This window comes from Corapipo altera, unplaced genomic scaffold (genome assembly GCF_003945725.1).
Source record: "Corapipo altera isolate COAL_440 unplaced genomic scaffold, ASM394572v1 61411, whole genome shotgun sequence".
Lineage (NCBI taxonomy): Eukaryota > Metazoa > Chordata > Aves > Passeriformes > Pipridae > Corapipo > Corapipo altera.
Window position 1 is genome coordinate 10,438,027 of NW_020884875.1, and position 12,635 is coordinate 10,450,661.

General features: G+C 42.1%; 1 protein-coding gene and 1 long non-coding RNA gene across 5 annotated transcripts in view; one reads left to right on the forward strand and one right to left on the reverse strand.

Annotated features, from left to right (window-relative positions):
- Positions 1 to 399: 399 nt before the first annotated feature.
- THBS4 (thrombospondin 4) overlaps positions 400 to 12,635 on the reverse strand; it is a 40,784-nt gene continuing 28,548 nt past the window's right edge. For 2 of the 4 annotated variants that reach the window (XM_027634501.1, XM_027634504.1), the window contains 11 exons: positions 11,242 to 11,401; positions 10,439 to 10,557; positions 9,627 to 9,679; positions 8,354 to 8,547; positions 7,877 to 8,055; positions 6,556 to 6,604; positions 6,260 to 6,456; positions 5,605 to 5,777; positions 3,565 to 3,704; positions 2,133 to 2,242; positions 1,494 to 1,658 (listed from right to left, as the gene is read on the reverse strand). In XM_027634501.1, the coding sequence (XP_027490302.1) occupies positions 1,590 to 1,658; positions 2,133 to 2,242; positions 3,565 to 3,704; positions 5,605 to 5,777; positions 6,260 to 6,456; positions 6,556 to 6,604; positions 7,877 to 8,055; positions 8,354 to 8,547; positions 9,627 to 9,679; positions 10,439 to 10,557; positions 11,242 to 11,401 (1,443 nt within the window). In that variant the 3' untranslated portion in view covers positions 1,494 to 1,589. Of the gene's footprint in view, positions 1,659 to 2,132; positions 2,243 to 3,564; positions 3,705 to 5,604; positions 5,778 to 6,259; positions 6,457 to 6,555; positions 6,605 to 7,876; positions 8,056 to 8,353; positions 8,548 to 9,626; positions 9,680 to 10,438; positions 10,558 to 11,241; positions 11,402 to 12,635 lie in introns of all 4 variants that reach the window. The other 2 variants (XM_027634502.1, XM_027634505.1) reach the window with 2 other exon arrangements.
- The window catches only part of LOC113943141, a 28,504-nt gene continuing 19,586 nt past the window's right edge, over positions 3,718 to 12,635 (forward strand). Inside the window, exon 1 of the long non-coding RNA XR_003526212.1 lies at positions 3,718 to 4,176. This is a non-coding gene — a long non-coding RNA (uncharacterized LOC113943141). The remainder of the gene's footprint in view (positions 4,177 to 12,635) is intronic.

The window sequence follows — 12,635 nt, forward strand, 5'->3', positions numbered from 1 at the left end:
CTGCAGTTACAGCCCATGTTCAGCTAGAAAAATACATTTTTTCCCTCATCTTTTAAACATATTTTGACAATGCCCTCTCTGTTGTTCCAAAGTAAGTAGCCTTTCAGTCCTCTGAAAACCTGATGAATGAAGTTGGGTTTAGCGAAGCTGTGAAGCCAAGGGCAAAGGAGGACTGAAACTGGAGGACCTTTCACCATGAAGCACTGAGCCAGAGGAATGCTCCTGCATCATGCTCTTTACTGCAGGACTCTAGGATCCCTCATGGGACAGGTCCCAGGGCCACCCTGCTTCCAGAAACATTCGCTATGATGGACAAGCCCACACGGAAAAGTCTGCCAGTAGTCAAAGCCTTTGATAGCTTGTAATATTCTTAAGGGTATATTTATTGTACTGAAAACAGGAAACTTTTGTTGTTGTTGTTTTGATACTTTTACCTGATAATTATACTCAGCATTTCACCTGTATCCTTGGGCTAGGAAAGAGCTATGACTGTATTTTCTCAGAGCTATTTCTGATTCTCTTTTTATTTCCTTCTTTCTCCTCCCCCCAGGCTGAAGTGCTGTTTCCCATTGTCCTTTTTAAAGTAACTATCCTAGAAGCTGCAATATCCTTCTATTCAGCGGTCCTTGGAGCTTGTCCTCCCTTCCTTTCCTAGTTCTATTTTTAAAAAGAATGTAGTAGAAATGCACACTTTATCAACACTTTTCTGCACATTGTGATACAATTCCAGTCCTTTTCTAATGGTTACTAATGCTTAATGCAGTGTTTTGGGGTTTTAACTTGGCAACTTATTTGCATAAGATTGCAGTACCTGCCAATAGAGCTCTGCTCTGAATGGGGACAGCAGGTCAAAGCCTGGCTTTGTTTATGTGAAAGGATTATTTTCTCTGTCTAGGTGATTCTGCATTTATCTCCATAGTCTTTTTCTTTTGTTTCAGTCTTGTGCAAGCCATAAGATGTGACTGCATCGCCCTGCAGTCAGCTTTTTTTCCTTTTACTGGATGGGATAGTGTTACTCATACTTTCTGGAAGTGGGAGGGCTGGGAGGCCTAATAGAGTTCTTAGAAGAGGTCTGACAAAGGTAACAGAGTCTCTAAAGGTATTAAACTGTCCTAAAGGAGATACTACCTCCTTTAGAGAAATAACTGTACCAAAGGAGATATGCTATTCCTAGCAGGACTGAAAAGCTACTAAGAAGGCCTTGGCTTGGCCAGACAGCTCCGAACCGCTTCATGCCCAGATGCAACCTGTTGTTTCTAACACATCCCAGGTAGACAAAATTTTGCTTTCTGGCCCACCGTGTTTAACACTGAATCCAAAAAGGCAATAGATTCAAACTTTTCCTGAGAATGTTTTAAGCAAGTGTCACTCCATTTACATGCTGCTCCCTAGATTTTAGGACAAATTTGAAAACAACTGAAGCCCAGGTCTATTTTGTCTCCTTTTTATTTTCACTTTCATACCAAAAAAAAGTCTGACATAGTCACATCAATGAGAACAAAGCTGCGATGTGCACTCGGACAACAACGATCATATAAGGATTTAAAATATATTGTTTTACTGTTTGCAATAGCAATGTTAGTTTGCTTTTACTTCTTAAATATCCCCAACACCAAATTGCTGCGCTTGAAATTCTTGGAAGTCCTCTGGGATGGTGTCTGAAAACAGGAAAATATGCAGAAGTTTAGTCTCTTCTTACAAAATCAAGGAGCCATTAAATTAATGAATAAGCCACCTCCTATTTTTTTTAGGTAACATGCTTCTCTTTTGTTTACACCTTAAGAATGAACAGGGAATGTTTTCAGTTTTAGCTGTACACCACTGAAAATCGCAGAGAGGCTAACGAGGCAGTGAGTGCTATAGTGCCAGCCCACAACAGAGTATTATCAATCTTCAGATTACTTTTTTTTGAAAACTTTGTGCCTTGCACTCTTAAACTTTGATAAATAAATGCTGACCAGAAAGGCAAAAGAAGTGGTTGTCTTGCTCTGCACACCAGACATGTTTGCAGTGTCAGCATTTCTGTTTCTCATGTATCCTAATTCAACTTCCCTGTGATGGTTTCCCGTGCCACAAGAAGGGACAAAAAACATTAACCTCAGGACAAATAGCAACTGGCAGAAAGACCTGACCTGAGACTTGGCGACGGGAGCTGGAGATGGATCAATGTCATAAGAGTAGCTACAGTTCTGTTTGAAGTGCTGTTTGCAGTCCGCCTTTGCCAGGTCCCAGAACATTTTATCTGGAGAGCCACAGAGCCAACTGTAGAGCTAAGGCTGCAGCCAACAATGAAGCCACAGCAGTGAAACTCAACTGCATGACATCAGCTTTAATATGATTATTTCCACCCTGATGCAGGACAGGTAATTCTAAACTCAAAAAAGGATGTAACTGTATAAACACACACAGTATATAGAAAAAAAAAAGGGATAAGTCCTTTGCTTTTTGTTGAACACTTTTTTTAAGGCTTGAAATTATTTTCAAGCCTTTTCTGCAAATGTAGGAACTTGTCTGAAATGAGATCAGAGATACCTGGGGACTCCAGAGACTTTCTGACTGGGTTTCATTAACTTCTGTAGCTCCTGCAGCAAAGCCAGCTGCCTGCTTACTGCCAGGTAAGTATGACTCAGTGGCAGCTTTGGGAAACTGTGTATTGTTTAAGATGTATATCAAGTAATTTTTAATTGTAAGCACTGCTGTCTAGAAGTTCCCCTGTTTAACCATGACCTCCAAGTGCTAGCCTAGTGTACCGGATGTCCAAGAACCAGAGTCCATCACAGAACACGCCACAGAGTGGCCGTGCAGCCCCCTACAGGAGCTGGACAAGGAAACTATTCCAACTTAGTAATGGCTGGTAAATTGTTTTCTAAAGGTTGGGTAGGGATTGATGCTACTATCTAGTTGAATCTAGCTGAACTGCTTCAATCTAGCTGAACTGCTGCCAGGGCAGAAATACCCTGATGTGATCAGCTTCTGTGTGGAGTGATCAAGGTTTGAGATATTTTACATAGTGGGAGATCAGAGCTAAGCTGCAAGGCTCTTGCACCAAGAGAAGCAAGACAGCACTCTCCCACAGAGTCAGAAGGATTCCTCCATGGGAGGAAAGGCATTTTATGATCTTCCCCTCACACAGACAGGAGCAACCAGCAAGTACATGAGTGATACTGATGCCTAGTGATTGAGCCCACTGACCCTCCAGGTATATTTCACCCTTTATTCAAAGCTCAAGGCATCCTACATATGTGATGGCCTGAGGTATTTATTGTGTGTGTACAGCTCTCACAGTCAGTTGTTTTTAAATAATGTTCCTAATTCTCTGATGACAGCTATACTTCTCAGTTGGCACAATCTGCAGCTCTGGGAGGAGCAGCTCTGAGGCATTACTTCCCATCTAGCAGGGCTGCACTGTGCTGCTGGTGTCAGGGGAGGTGTTTCACAGCTGTGAAAAACTTGTACATGAAAGGTAAAGGAGAGGATCAAAATGGCTTAATCCAACAGCCACACTACCAGTTCTTCATGGGCACTTGCTAGTTGTGAGCTAAAAGGAAGTAAGAGCTATATTACCATTGCAGCGATATTTCAGGTTAGACCAAATAATGTTTTCCTGAGAGAAGCAGAAAACTCCAAGCCGTCCTCCACGCATTGTGGTGTCTATAGTTACACCAGAGTCTGCCACGAGGTCAGAGCCTTCATAAAATCTTGCCCTTAATGAAAGCAAATAGAAGCTCTATTAGGTCTTTTTCTAAGGCTGCAACATTCCTGAAAGTAATGTTGTTATCCATGGAGACTCTAGCCTTGGACATGTTATCCCTCCCGTCTAGCCCAGGGGAGAAAAAGCAGTTAAGCTAGCTCCTCTGTAGGCCGGAAACTAAAGGTATCTGCATGGTGGCAAGAACCAGCAAGGGAGGGTGTGTTGGGGAGTTTCTACACATCCTAAAAAAGCTCTGGAATGTTTAGTCAATCAGGCTGAGAGCTTTAGCTCTTGAAATTTTCCACAGTCGATAATAATAGGAGAAAGGGAGAACCAGACTAGATCAGTTGAAAAAAGCCAGATGGATATTGTCTCACACAGTTTGAAATGAGGGTTTTTTGTTTTGTTTTGTTTTTTTTTAATAGGCAAGGTTTCAAACAAACCATTTGGAACCTTAAACTTGTCTGTGAGATGTCTTCAAAAATGTGAGTATGATTAATTCTAGGAACAGTTTTGCTGATCTAGCATCCTCTTGTTAAAAACCCATCAGCAAGTTCCCAAATAGCTGTGTGAAAGGAGATTAACCTCCCAGCTCCCAAGCACGTGCCCTGTATTTGAGGGCAGGAGCCAGCTGAGCTGTTGCAGCACTGTCCACAAAAAGTCCTCAGCCTTTGGGTAAATTTACTAGGTAAATTACTTAGAAGATGATGAGCCTGGAGGGCCTTGTTGTGGATGAGGATGCTGCTGATGAGACATGCAAGAAAGTAGCACATGGTGAAGGGAAAGAAAGTTCCTGTGTCTTTTCATAAAATAAGAAAAAAAAAACCAATTCCTGGTATGTTCCGGAGTTTATTTCCTGATTTGCTGAGGCACTTCAAAAGTATCTACTATAAATAGAACTTGTTGTCTTTCCCATTTTCATGGGAGAGGCTGGCTGAAGTGATTTTTTCCTATGCTTCCTTGAAGCCTCAGAAAACCTTTTCTAGACACATAATGGTCTGTGGCATCTGGCCTAACCAAACCACAGCAAGATGTGGACAGAGAGCTGGCAGATGTTCCATTTAGGCTTGGCTGCCTTTAGTTTTTGAAGGATTCTACTACACTGACTTTGCTACCTTTCCCAGTTGGAGAGTCCATTACTTAGGCTGACTGGAGAGACTGCAATCATAGGAGATGTTTGCTTCTGAAGCGGCTCGACAAACTGCTTGGTCTAAACAAAACTTGCCCAAGATCTATTCACTGCTGCCCTGTGGCTGGGACACAAAAGTAGACAGTGTAAATGTTCTTAATCCATTTTACCATAAAGTCAAACATGCTCACTCCAATTACCACTGAAGATGATGCTCTGCACTAGAAAAGTGGAGTAATTATATCATAAGGTTACTGCATCTCAACTGCAGGGTGGTGATTTTTTTGAAAAACGACTGACTTATCTGTGTATGTTTTCTATTATAAGGTTCTAAAACCTGAGCTGACAATGCCAGAGGAGTTAATTTTTTGCATTTTATGCTTGATCTGCAAGAATAATTCCTGCTCATTTCTCTGCTGGACGTTGCAGAGTAAGATGTTTCCTCCCAAATGGTGATTTTTGGGTTTTTTTAATAACTTTTTTCTTTCTCTCAAATATCAAAATAAGAATAGATAACATGCGTTACAAAGCTCTGAATATATGCTGAGTAATCTCAAATCTATCACATCAGGATAATTACTCGTCTTAGTTAGGCTCACAACCTTTAAATGACAACTTTTATTAATTCTATTATCCTAGAATACATAAAGGCTATTATAAGGCTTCATCAATGCAAAGACCAGACATAATCTAAACTCTCAGATTATTATCTGAATCAGGTGTTGAGAGACAACAGTTCAGGCAGACATGTATCTGTACTCTTATCTATCCTTTTCTCTCTTACCTGATATAACCAATCTGGGGTCTGTGCTGCAAGAACCAGCGATAGGAGACTTTGTCTTTCCACCCTACATTTCGGGGATCCTTCCACAGCAGCCTGACCTGATCACTGGTGTCCCCCGTGTGCCACAGGGAGTTGCGGAGGTGCTCGCCAGGACCTGTCTTGGATTTCACAGCCTGCAGAAATACAATTTTCCAATGATGACCATAGAGAAATATCACTTTCAGGAGCCATAAGTTTTTTTGTAGTGGGGAGCGGGTCTATACCCTCCCTGCTGCTCACAAGCCACTAACTTCTGTTGTATAACTACACCCACTGCCTGCATGAAAAAGCAACTGGGTACCTGGACCAAGGAGAAGGAGGCATTCTGACCAATTATGGTCAGAGCACAATCACTGCAGAAAACAAATGTTCCAGCTGATAAGAAAGGAAAGATGAAGTTCCTTAAAAAACAGTGCCATTAAAAGGGCTGTGTGGCAGCTGCCTGACATTTTGACACAAGTTGCAAATAGAGAACTGCAGTCAAGCAGCATGGCTGACATGTGATGGCTTGGCCCCTGCACAGCATGATGGCTTCACCCATGGCCAACACATGGCAGGAAAGCACAGCCAGGCTGCAGTGACCACTGTGTACCCAACTGGGAGCCACAACCAGTACCTTTAGCTGAATGCCAGGCTCTGCAACAGCTCTGAAGGGAGTCGCTTGCCAGTACGTCTGCTCTGTCTGTTTCCACATCACCACATAAAAGCTAGAGCTGTCTTGATAACCAAAGATAAAGCCAGCATAGTCATCATCTGTCACCGTGTTCACGTGAAAAGTGCCCTCAAAGTCAACGCCATTAAAAGCTGTGTAACCTGAGGATACACGCAGGTTAAAAACAATCCTGCAGAACACATGTTCATATGCTACATGTTTTCTTCTGTAAAACTTGCATCTCAGAAGAGGGTACATACCAACAGCAAGGCCAGGATCACTGTTCATAGTCTGCACAATTTCCATGCCCTGTAAGAGTAAATTCAGGGTGGTAAGCATGCATGGCAAGCTGGGTTGGCTAAGCCTGGCCTCCCTCTAGCACCCTGTCTATCAGCCTCCTCTGTTTGCTTACAACATATCTGTAAAACTTGTAGTTCTGAGTTGAAATGGGAACTACAATCAAAATACTAGTGTTTCAATTGCTTGCATGACCTGCCTGAGTCAGGAAAGATTTGTATTTTCCCACTGTAGAATTGGCCATACTGGTTTTCTGATACTTTCCCTCCCACAATCTTCTGGAAATCACTGAAACTGGCCAAAATGAGGGGCAGGGAGAGAGGGTTGTGGGAGGAAGAGAGCTTTGCCTAAGTGTAAATAGCAGTTACTGGACTCCATCTAGGAGTAGTAGAGTACTGCATCAGCTGGGGTCTGCAGCACAGGAAGGACATCAACCTTTTGGAGCAAGTCCAGAGGAGGGCCACCAAGTTGATTAGAGGGATGGAGCACCTCTCCTATGAGGAAGGGCTGAGAAAACTGGGTTTGTTCAGTCTGGAAAAGTGAAGGCTTCGGGGTGACCTAATAGCAGCCTTCTAGTACCTGAAGGGAGCCTACAAGAAAGATGAAGAAGGACTTTTTAAAAGAGCATGTAAGGACAAGGGGCAATGGCTTTAAACTGAAAGAGAGAGGTTCAGATTAGATGTTAGCAAATTTTTTTGTACTGTGAGGGTGATGAGGCACTGGAACAGGTTGCCCAGAGAAGCTGTGGATGCCTCATCCCTGGAAGTGTTTAAGATCAAGTTGGCTGGGGCTCTGAGCAACTTGGTCTAATTGAAGGTGTCCCTGGCTATGGCAGGGGGGTTGGAACTAGGTCTCCTTCCAACCCAAACCACTCTATAATTCTATGACATGCTCTGCTATTTAGAAGGTCAGACTTTTAAATTCTGGAAAGGATTGTTTGCTACAGAAATATTTTAATAGAGTGAAACAAAAGTCTAATGTCTGCCTTCTGGCAGTAATGAAATCCACCCAGAATAAGCTGGCCAGTATGTAATTTTAGATTATTAAGAGCATCAAACTATTTATTATTATTTTAGATTATTAGCAGCATCAAGCTTCAAGCTATCATATGCTAAAAGAAAGAATTTTATTTTTTATTTTATTATTACTCCTGAAAACAGTCTACCAACCAACAGCTTCCACTTCTGATGTTTGCCAGAGATCCAGCAACTACAGAGCCAGTTTTACTGTGGTTTTCAAATGACATTTTTCAGAGAGGTAAGAAAGACCAAAGTGTATTTTTACCTGGTTTAGAACGACCCAGTTGGGATCAATCTGCGCATCCCCCTCTGGGTCCAACACCACAGTCTGATAGGCCCTGAAGTCTGTCAAGGTGATCTCTGCATTCTCAGGGCACACATCGATCCGATCAATCACTGTATCCTGGTCAAAATCAGACTCGCAGACATCTCCAACTCCATCACCTGAATGCATCAGAGAAGTGAAAGCAGATTTATGGTGCAGGCAAATAGTCACACCTGGCCTAGCCACTGGGTCAGGGTGTCCAGGAAGCAAGTGGAGTGTCAGCCCTGCTGGCTGCAGTGCCTGAGAAAGGGACCTGAGGACCTCTGCTTTGGCTGAAGGGCTCTTGTGTGTTGGTGTTCCTCCTGGGATGAGTGTATGCACATGTAGTGACTGTGTTGGATCTTGCTACACATATCTAATGCCTGGAGATGAATGCAGTGCCTAAGAACTGAAATGGCTCCTGAAGGCCCATCTTACCGTTATCATCTTCCTGCCCTGGGTTGGGAACCAGCCTGCAGTTGTCAGGGCCTGGGGGCAAGAGGTCAGGAATACCATCATTGTCATCATCCTCATCACACTCATCACCCAACCCGTCCTTATCTGTGTCCAGCTGGGAGCTGTTAATAACGGCAGGGCAATTGTCTGTGCTGTCCTGGTGTCCATCGCCATCGCTGCAAGCAAAGAAACAAAAAGAAATTGCATACCAGCATCAGGTCCTGCCTCTGCACAGGAAACAGCATAGACACACGAGCAGGAAACATACCAGTGGCACCCCTGGACCTAGAAGCAGACCAGTGGGGCAGTACAAGCTGTTGTTGCTCAGGTGGCTGAACTGCAAAGAGGCCATGAACAAAGAGGGACTGTATGATAACGTGGCAGGAAGACAAAGACTAAGCCAGGAGCTATAGAAATACTCAGAGATGAGGAAAAGAAAAAGAAGCCTAACATGGTGTGGGAAACTTACCAGAGCCCAAGGTCTCAAACAATCTCCACTCCTAAAGGGCATGTAAGGCACATCCAACAAGTGCAGTGTCACCAATTAAAAGGCACCCAGGAGACAGCATGAGCTGAACACCTGGTGTCCCTTTTCCCATGTGCACATTGTGCACATATGTCTTGGTGCTCATGAACATGCAGGTTGGACGTGAATGAAACTTTATGGGGGACTACATGAGCACCTGAAATCAGAATTGTTTAAAAACTAGCACCACTCTCACACCACTGCGTATCAAGTTTTTCGTGGTGAAAGTGGGCTTCCGGCAACTCCTGTTGCAGAGAGCAGCATCCACCAATGGCTCTGGGGTGAAACATCTGTCTGTGGCTGGTGAAAATCTGTTCTAGCACAGAATTTATCATTTCCCTTGTCTCTTGCTGTAAGTGAGGAGCACGGGGGAGGACTTACCACCCCTAAAGCTGGTTATGCAGAAACTGCTTCCATACAAGCGATGCAATTTGTCATAGGATGTGCTCCTCTGAATGCCAAGGGCATGTGAAAGTCATTGATAGGGGAACTCACAGAAGGCCTGTGTGAATGGGGCTAAGGGTGAAGGGCTCCGCAACTGTACTGCTACCTGGAAGTGAACCAACAAGGCTGATAAATCATAACACTGATTTTGTAATGACATCTCTCTGGAATTAAATCCAGGCTAGTCTGAAGAATTACAGCTCTCCAGGAATCAGTGGCATCCTTCAGCTCAAGACTAGCCTCTTTCACTTCCCTGCTGCTGTTACAAGTCACAAGACAACTTACCTGTCCTGATTGGTATCACAGGAATCTCCAACCAGGTCATTGTCAACATCTGACTGCAAAAGGAAACAGAACAAGTTCCAGTATCAGCTGCCATCTACTAAAATAGCAGTATTAAGTCAAAACACAACCAAATCAAAACACAACCAAATCCAATGCCATAACAATAAAAGCATGAGAAAACATTGGTTTTACAGAACATATTTTCTTGCTTGCATCATCCATCTAATCAAAAAGTCAGTGTGAATAAACAGTGTTATACTTGATTGACACACTTCTAGACAGATTCCTCTACTACTGAAAATAAGTATCCCTCATTTCCAACAAAGGTTGATTTCTTAAGTAGTTATAAAAATCTACTATGTTTCTCTATAGTTTCCAACATTTGTCATTAGAATCAGAATTTCAAACATATGAAAAGTTCCAATGACTTCTCACCTAGGAGCATTGGAAGTTTTGATAAATAAGGACACAGGGATTTTGTCCTAATTAAAGATATATCGAGTGTAACTAAATCACAACCCTGTGTGGAGTCTGGCATTGGACTACGTGGGACTACAGCCCACATTTCAGAGCATGAGAGTAGAAAATACAGGCAGGGTAGAGGTCCTAACAACATCCCAAGCTATGAGAATACAACTGATGTCTCTCCTTTCTCATGTCAGAGGAGTCTACAGTTCCATAAACTTCCCTGAATACCTAGATATACTTTATTATTAAGATATAAACACCATGGCTGCATGGGTTGTCTCATTCTTTGCATCTTTTTGGATCTCTCCCTAAAGAAGGATAATTTTTTCTTTCTGCCTGCTAACCTGGTTTGGGTTGCTGACTGTAGGGCAGCTGTCACAAGCATCACCAACACCATCATTATCCGTGTCCTCCTGGTCTTCATTGGGGATCCTCTGACAATTATCCAAAAGGTTCTTAATACCTAGGGAAAATTGATTGGATGTTAGTTAAAGACAATTCCTGTAGCTGTTACTGGACAATATCAACTTTAAGAACAGTAAAGACACTATTCCTTTTCAGCAACTACTTAATCTTGCAATGAAATTATAAGCCTGCACTGCAAAACTTTTTTATGTGTGCATCCATTCATTTAATAGTAGTTAGAAACATCTCACTAAAGAATAGCTTTCCACCCAACCACACACACTTCATTAATTAGATAAAATTCATTCTATCCTGTTCCTGTATCACAGCTTACAGGATAGGACATTACATCTTCATTATTACATTTGAAAGGTTTTGATTTTTTTCACTTCTTTCAAGCCTCCTACACGAATGAAAATAATACAGTATGTAGCTCTTGGGCATCAGTTACTGGTGGCAGCTGGATGCTCTGGGACACATTTATACCTTTAAGAAAATGCTGAATGACCAACATCCTCAACTTATACATAAAACAATCTCCACTTGGTTTATCTGTTACAATGTTCAGTGCTTCCAATGCAGACTAAAAGATATATATTAAGTAAACTAAAAGGATTCCAAACACAGGTTTCATGGAGAAAGACTATGTGCTACAGCTGGTGACAGGAAATCTCCTAATCTAATGCACACTCTGGGCAAGTTTGAATAACATCAGAGAAGCTGAAAGTGAAAAATCACCAACCATCTCCATCCATGTCATCATCACAAGCATCTCCTTTCCCATCACCATCTGTGTCCCTCTGGTCATTATTGAGGATATTGCGGCAGTTGTCACAAGCATCTCCAAAGATATCTTGGTCACTGTTTCTCTGATTAACATTGGGAGCTAAGACACAGTTATCCTGCAAGAGACACAGAACCAGACATGAGCCAGGCCCTGAATATTTAATTCTTATTTTAGTGGATTTATATAATCCTTGTATTTATTTCTACTTTCAAAAAAAATTATTAGTGTGAGAAGTTTGAAATTTTATGTGAATATTAACTCCAGATCAGACATCACTTGCTCCCTCAAAGCTCTGCTTTGAACCACTCTGAGAAAATCCTAAGCACAAACACCCAGTACCATAAGGCTTTACTTACAACTTGGACTTCTGATTCTCATTTTGGATGCATCCATGGTGAGGAACCTGTTTTGGTGCCCTGGCTTTCTAATGTGGTCCTTCTCAAAAGCTGCAGTTTGGAGTCCCCGACAAGGTTTGCAGACACTCTCAGTGAAAGGCCATTGCCCCCTTTCTGGTACAGACTCAAACTAAAGCTGAAACACTTGGGAAAGCAGAACTTTTTGATGCAAAAGGGACAAGTCTTTGTTTGGATTTTGATGGGGGGGTTTTTGTTTGTTTGTTTTGTCAAACAAACTGTTATTGACTCTCAAAGTCCATCAGGAGGCATATGGAGAAAACTTTATTTCAAAGTCGTGTAAAATTTCTACCCCCATCTATCATATCAACATCCTATTGCATATGCAGAGGAAGAACAGAACTCAGCAACAAAATAGAAGTTACTTGATTCTGGAGTTGCTGAACCTGCAAATAGATTTACAGATAAAGGAGGATTTAACATTCATTTTTCCTTATAAACATTAATAAAACCAGTTGACTTAAGCTACCAGAATTGAGGGTGGGCCTCTGTGGCAAAACAGCCTGAGACAAACCTGTGATTCTTAGTCTGCCCTAGCTCCATGTGGACATTTTTAATCTGGACAAAGTGTCCTTGTTGTTTCCTCAGAAGTACATTAAGCAGTATCAGTGAAGGATCTTAATGTAGAGAACAACCGTTGGCTGCTAAGAATACAGGGTGAATACAAAAGAGCTTTTACAATTTGAATTTATCCTATGATCTATTCTGCAGTTGTGTACCCTCATGGAAACCTCTTCTGCATTGAGGACATGATTCAAAGCTTTTTCAAGTTATTGGCAAGATACCATTAATTTATGTAGGGTTTGGATCCCTCATGAAACATGTCAGATCAACCTGCTTTTGAAAAAGAAAGACATTATGCAAGTAATGTTCCTGAAGGCCATGCTTTGGGAGAGTGTTTCAGAAGAACACAAGTTCTGTACACAAAAAGCTCCA